Here is a 7,070-nt window from a genome sequence, read left to right as displayed (position 1 = left end):
TATATATATATTACTATTATTAAATTGTGTTATGCAAATAAATATCCGTATTTTTTGTAAGTAAATAATAGGTGTATGAACTTATATTTTATGTTTCATTATATTTACATAAAATTTTATACTAACTTAAACTCTAAATCCACAAGGGCAAACATTAGCTCAAAGTTCAAGTGTTTAGTCGTATTCTCATATAATAATTAAATTCTTTGCACATTACAAATAAACGTTTTTTATCTTCATTTTCATAACTTACATATACAAGTTCCATTCATACACTAGTATGGATCTTTAGAAGAAAAAAAAACATGATATATGCTCACTACAGTTTAATGTATAATATTCTGTAATTAAACAGTATCATTCCAAATCGAAAGAGCTACACCACTACTACTTACATGACGATTTTCAGTGTTTGGTAAAAACTTAGCATTGAAAATATTGGCAGTGTGATTGGTTTTTGTTGATACTACCAACTAGAAGGAAAAGAAATTACAATTAAAGTAATATATTTAATTTCTTATGACATTAATCAAAACTAAAAATTCAAAAAACATATTCAAAAACATAACAGATACAACTCATGACACTCTAACTATGGATGGAACAGTATTTTACAATTATATCCAACTTTTTAAAAGTTAATAATCAACAGAACATCAGTTCAGTGAACACAACTACAAACAATTCTAAAGGATGATCAACATGTCTTCCATTTACTTTTTAAACCAAAACAAAGACCAAAATTTCAACCATTTACCAAAATTCAAATGCTATTTAATAGATCTCCATGGGTTGTTCAAGCTTACAAGAAACATGGTCATAAAGCATAGAGAAGGTGTTGCCTCCAAGTTGGAGAGGAATGTCAACATGGATTGATTTGAGTTCCAAAAGACATGGTTATGAAACCCAGATAAACTGCTACCTCTAAGTTGGAGGGAGATGTTAACAATACTATTCAACAGATCTCCATGGATTGTTCTGAGCTTACAAGAAATATGGTTATGAAACATAGAAAAGGTGTTGCCTCCAAGTTGGAGAGGGATGTCAACATGGATTGATCGGAGCTTCCAAAAGACATGGTTATGAATCCTAAATAAACTGCTGCCTCCAAGTTGAAGTGGGATGTCTACATAAATAGATATGAACTTTAAAGAGACATGGTAGTTGGAGTAGGAGTCACTTATGGCATGCCACCAATTCATTCATACACACTGCTGAAAGCTAATGTCATTACTCACATATAGATGTGAAAAACAACAATAAAAAAACAGTCTGTTGCAAACTAATTATAATCAGCTGTAGGTAGTGTTCACTAAATAAACCAATAAATTCCATGCTCACTAACACAGGAAGGTTAATATAGGTATTAATCATGAGAGATTTTTATCATCATCCATCCAAAAGGATCAGATGATATAAATTTTCACCAACAAGGTTAAACTGGTAAATCTGGTTTACACCAACAGAAAGAGACAAATTTAGACAATCACAGGCACAAAGATGAATGCTGACTAACATTGATGGACAGATACAGTATACATCAACATGGACAAATAAAGAAAGGTGTTCATTAACACAGACAGAAACAGATTGGTGTTAATTTACATATGTTCACCAGTTAGTGAGAAAAAATCAACACAAAGTAACAAGCTTTTGTGTACAAACAGTATATTCAGTAACCCTCAATGAGAATAAGTTGATCAAGTAATAAAAAAAATAATGGTCACACATAGACAGTTATAGATAGATGTCTACCAGCATCAGACTTAAATCCTTTGTATACTATGAGATTTATAAATGCATAGAACATAATTGAAATGGTTAGGAATGTCAGATATAAAAGACAGTTTAGTGTAGGTACATTAAATTAATATATTTATTTTGTGTTTGTAATTCACCGATGTTGAGGCTATTGAATGTTTTGTTTGCAATCCATTGATGTCTATGGAGATTTCTAGAAGACCTAAGTTATAGATCTATAAATAGTGTTTAAGATACAACTATGATCTCCGTAGTGTAAAGAATTTTTGTACATACATTTAACTTGTTTCAAATATATATATTATTTCAAAAACAAGTGGAGTGCATGCTGTTCTTTTATTGTTGAAGTTATCACCAACAAGTCACAGACACCTACTGTAAAGAATCCTTAGCCCAACACTCCTATCTATTTACAATACTATATCTACTATTAAAAAGTAAGTTTATGACAATGAAAATCAAGTTTATGTTAACAAATACGTAGGTCCACACTAACATGGACAAAAATATATTTTGCAAATCAATGGATAGATAGGCCATGTACTTATTAACAGAAACACAAACAAGTTCAGTATACACCCACAGGGATGTACGCAGGTCCTCTGCAAATCAAGAGAAATACATAGATCCTCTGAACACAAACAGGAATGCACAAATCCTCTGTAAAAAAAATTATTGGAACACAAATGGTTTACCAATAGGAACAGATTGATCCTACTAGTACTGAGAAGATTATATACTAGTTGGAGAAAAAGATACTATACAGTTGGTACTATATAATTGGTGCAGTTGGTATGGTCGAAATTATACAGTTGATACTAAAAATATTACAAAGACAAGTGAAAATAATTTAATTAGTGTTTGTTTTAGAGTAAGATGTTAGAAATTAAACTATGTTCTAAATGAAACAACTGTATAGTCACTTTTTGCTCCACCATAGATATTTAGTGATTCTCAACCATCATATTATTTCTGCTTTTTTTAAGCAGTAAGCAGTTGTGTAAAACTGCTTGTTTTCTTCTGCTTCTTAATATTACAAAGATTTTATCTAACACATAATGGTCTGCTGCCAGGGAAAAAAAATACAATTCACAGCTGTATGTACTTCACTGAAAATTAACATTTTCCTTATCTGAAATATATTTCTGATAGATACTTACCTACTCACACAGAGTTAGCTATCTTCTTCATGCTACTGTCAAAGAGATTTGCATGCCACTAGCCTTGAGGCAACTCCCACCTAATTTCATATGAATTGCACTACTGCTGCATAATGACATTATCATGCAACAAAGCCCCTTCCACCAATAGGAGGAGGAGGACACCCCTCCATGCACAATAACTCCCCCTAAGCATTTGTACTCATGAAAACTTCATTTTTTCATAAGGAAGAAAATGTGCAACAGAAGTGGTGAGAATGGGTGGGAATGCGTGTGAACCTAAGTAGCTATTGAAATACATTTTCAGATAAGAAAAATGTTAACTTCTGAGACACCTCACCTCTTTACACAGATTTAGTTAGAATCCCATGTCAAATTGGTGGAGGGGCCAGTATACATTTAGCCTAGATAAGCTCCCTTTAGAAAGTGCCCATAGCAAGCTCATGGGGTGTGACACCTGATTGCAAGGGCTCCATTGGGACACACCCATGGGAGACTGCATCTTGTCTCATTCAAGGTATACTTTTCACCCATAAAGAAAAATAGGAAGAGGCAAGAAAGCAAAATTTGTGTTGCAGGGATGGACAGAATGGGAATGTGACCATCTGAGTACTTGTACACAAGTTGTTAGACAGCCAATAGGTGTAGTGTGGTTGGGATATGTTCAGGCCATACCTTGTGTGCACACCTCAACTCTACCATCAGACTCTACAGCTGTGGGAGGAGGACACATTTTTATGTATTACGGATACTTGTGCATGCCTCAACTTTACTGTAAGACTCTACAAAACAGACTCCAGCTGCAGGAAAAGGACACATTAGTGATACATCACAGTCTTGTATTGTGTGTGTGCTCACCTCAACTCTATCATCAGACTATGTAAGACAGACTTCAGCTGCAGGAGGAGGACACATTAGATATGTAATAAGTGTTTGTGTGCACACCTCCATTCTACTCTCAGACTTCAACTGCGGGAGGAAGGCATATTAGTGATACATCAAGATGTCATATAGTGTATGCATGCCTCAACCTTATTTTCAGACTATGGGACTAACTCCACCTGTGGGAGGAAGATAGTATAATAGTACGATAATGGAGTATGGACCAGTATAAAGTGTGTTCATCTCGACTTTACTTTACAGACATTGGCTGCAGGAGGAGGATATATCATATATGCATATATAATAGGTATTTGTAAGGTGACTGCTCAACATATTAGTAATTCTTTTATATCACGATGAGGATTTTCCATGGTTCATCATCCCAGCAGCTAAAAACTGGTCAATGGCAAGAATCTTCCATACTCCACTCAACAGGGGGTGGAGAGAGAATCTGCACTGGGGAGACCCGGAGAAAGTGCCTGGATTCCCATCAGTCCAGAAAGGTAATTTACTGGAGACAGTGCAATGGGTGACCTCAAAATCCTATATTTAAAAGCCAGCAAGTGAGAGCCAGAGAAGTAGGCAGAACACTTCCCTGGTACTGGCTTTTTCAATGATAGTCTATGGATTAGGTATGGTGTGAATCTGACAATTGAGTGAATATATATACACCACAAGGATATTTCAAGTGATCTTGCACAATATCCCATATCACAGTGAGCATAGATGGAGCTAGAGTGAATGGTATGAGCAATTTTCCATTATCCTAACTCAATGCAGATTTGGAGTAATTGTACCATGGGAGGCGACACCAGCCACCTGGTGGGATGCTATGAAATGAAAATTGGGCCTTGAAAAAGGAAGAGCACACATTCATCACATAGACAGTGGGGTGATTGGATAATGGCAGTCAGTGGAAGCAGAAACCATCAGGAGATACAACAGCCAGAAAGTGTTGAGAAGGAGATGAATGTGTGGAGAGTGGCCACATGCCTGTCTGGAGAAGCCTGTTCTAGGGCTGGAGAAGAAGATGCAAGAATATTAAAAAGGTGAAGAATCAAATGTGAAGAAATGCGAAAGAGTCTGCAATCATCCACATCCAAAATGTACATGTCAACTGGAGGAGTAAACAGACTCATCCAGTAATAGTAGAAGGAAAGAAGCCCCAGGTAAAAAAGGAGGACTTCCAGGGTATGAATAGACAAATGCAAGGATCCCAAAAAGGAGAGGTCCATGAAAAGACATACCAAACAGTCCAATACGAAACAAGAGCCAATCCAGGTAAGAATGGTCTGATAGGCCGAAGACAGAAGGAAGCGAGACAAGAGAGAGGTACCGTAAACCATCCGGGCAGATGAATTTTAAGGAAGGAAAGAAGGGACAGTCTAGGGAGGGTATATAAGTGCAGAGGAAGAGAGAGCAAGAAGCATCTATAGGATAGACATCCAAACAATAGTAATCACTGAGGAGATGAAACAAGACCGAAGAAAAAAGTGGTACAAAAGACAGGAAGGCAATGGCATGAATGGGGCATGCTTGAGATTGTGCAAAACCCCATTAAGGGTACAGTTCCAGCAAGGGAGTAGAGTGAGGAGGATGGAGGAGAACAAAGAAATGGAATAGAGTAGAGAGGACATGAAAAAACACATCTAGGTACCAGGAAATGAGAAGGTCTTTGGAAATCCAACAAACAACATTGGAGGAGGAGACTGACTAGCCATGGACAAACATTTAGGTAAAAAAGTCTGAAAGGTAGTTCACAGAATAAATATCAGAAGGATAAGAGGTAGTGGAAGGACCAATGGCTAAAGACCTGACACCAATGTTAAGAGACAAAGACAGTGGAAGGGTGAGAAGCAAGTGAAAAGATTAATGCCACATAAAAAAAAGCCCGGTTTGATGGGCAACAGAACAGGATGAGTCTCTGTGTGAGGGTGGAGGGAAGATATCCCCCAGTGAAGAAGATATGCATATGGGTGAAGCAAGAGAGAGGGAAAATTGGAGAGAGGAAGGGGGACCCGAGTGACAAGTGGACCAAGGCAGAACCAGTCAATGAGGACCATAAAAGAAAAAGCCAAGAGTAGAGAATGGTGGCAAGGTTATCCAAGAGGGGCATGTCCAACCAATAGTAGACTCCTCAAAAGACAAGAAGGTGTAGAGACCACTCTGTTGATTAATTGCATACTAGCTGAGAGAGGAGAACAGCAACCAAGACATAAGCAATCAGTAAATGACATGTAAGAAGACTAACCAGATGAGAATGGGCCCAGAAATTATGTAAAATGCCCAAAAATGAAAGGCCCTGTAATGGGAGCCTCATGGATGGATGAAGCAAAAAACAACAGTGGAACAGACTGAGTGGTACCTGACCAAGTGATCCATAAGTAGGAGCAGGAATTGGAAAGTGTCCGACGAACAGCAAGAAGGTTGGGCACAGTGATGTAGCGTGGACACCTGTCCAGCCATCCAAACAACAAAAGCCCTTCCCACATTTAGAAATATACCACAATCATGGAGGGAAGAATCAAAGAAGGTAGAAGTCTGGATGGAGAAGTGACTAGGGAATGCTGGAAGTAGTGCAATCATGGTTCAGTCACCCCAACAATTCATTGAGAAGGGATCACAAAAGGAGACACATGGAAGAAGTGGTTCCATAAAAGCCAAAGGTCCCCAAGTGCAAAAGAACCTCTTGCTCAGGTAGAGAAATAGAAGTGTAAAGCCAAGTGACCAAGCAGGCTATAGCTTGCAGGTGAAAAAGAGAAATCCAAACTCTGTTAGACAGGAAAGGAAGAAAATGCACAAAAGTACCAATGACGAACTTGGTAAGATAGCGAATATCATCACTTGTAAGAAAACATCATTTTAACGTACTCTTGGGTGTTTGCCTCCTCGAATTTCATTTTTTGTGAAAACTTTTGAAACGTGGTGATCACTAGAGGTTTGTGTTGCATGTGCTGCCTTCGGGATGGTTCAGAAACTAGTCACAGACATGCTCCAAGAATTCAAGTCTTCCAATTGACACATGCAATGCCAGATTTGAAAAATCCGATTAATACCTCTAAAGTTTCAGAATTGTTGAATATGAAAGAGTGGTCCACAAAAATGTGGTGGAATATGGATTGGGAACTCTCCAGATTTAAATCCCATGAAAAATGTCGGAGTTTTTGTTCAACAATGCACAGAAGAAATGTTGGAAACTTTGCCTGAATGCGAGAGACACTAACGTGAAACCTTGACTCGTGTTCTCACTGATGTGCTCAGAGAGAC

At 37.6% G+C, this 7,070-nt stretch overlaps 1 protein-coding gene across 1 annotated transcript in view; it reads right to left on the bottom strand.

Annotated features, from left to right (window-relative positions):
• The window catches only part of LOC111085688 (DDB1- and CUL4-associated factor 6-like), a 16,159-nt gene that overhangs the window by 4,973 nt on the left and 4,116 nt on the right, over positions 1-7,070 (bottom strand). Inside the window, exon 4 of the mRNA XM_022385494.1 lies at positions 396-473. Coding sequence (XP_022241202.1) covers positions 396-473 — 78 coding nt within the window. The remainder of the gene's footprint in view (positions 1-395; positions 474-7,070) is intronic.

This window comes from Limulus polyphemus, unplaced genomic scaffold, assembly GCF_000517525.1.
Source record: "Limulus polyphemus unplaced genomic scaffold, Limulus_polyphemus-2.1.2 Scaffold25, whole genome shotgun sequence".
Taxonomy (NCBI): domain Eukaryota; kingdom Metazoa; phylum Arthropoda; class Merostomata; order Xiphosura; family Limulidae; genus Limulus; species Limulus polyphemus.
Note: the sequence above shows the minus strand (reverse complement) of the source record. Positions and strands in the feature narration are given on the sequence as shown.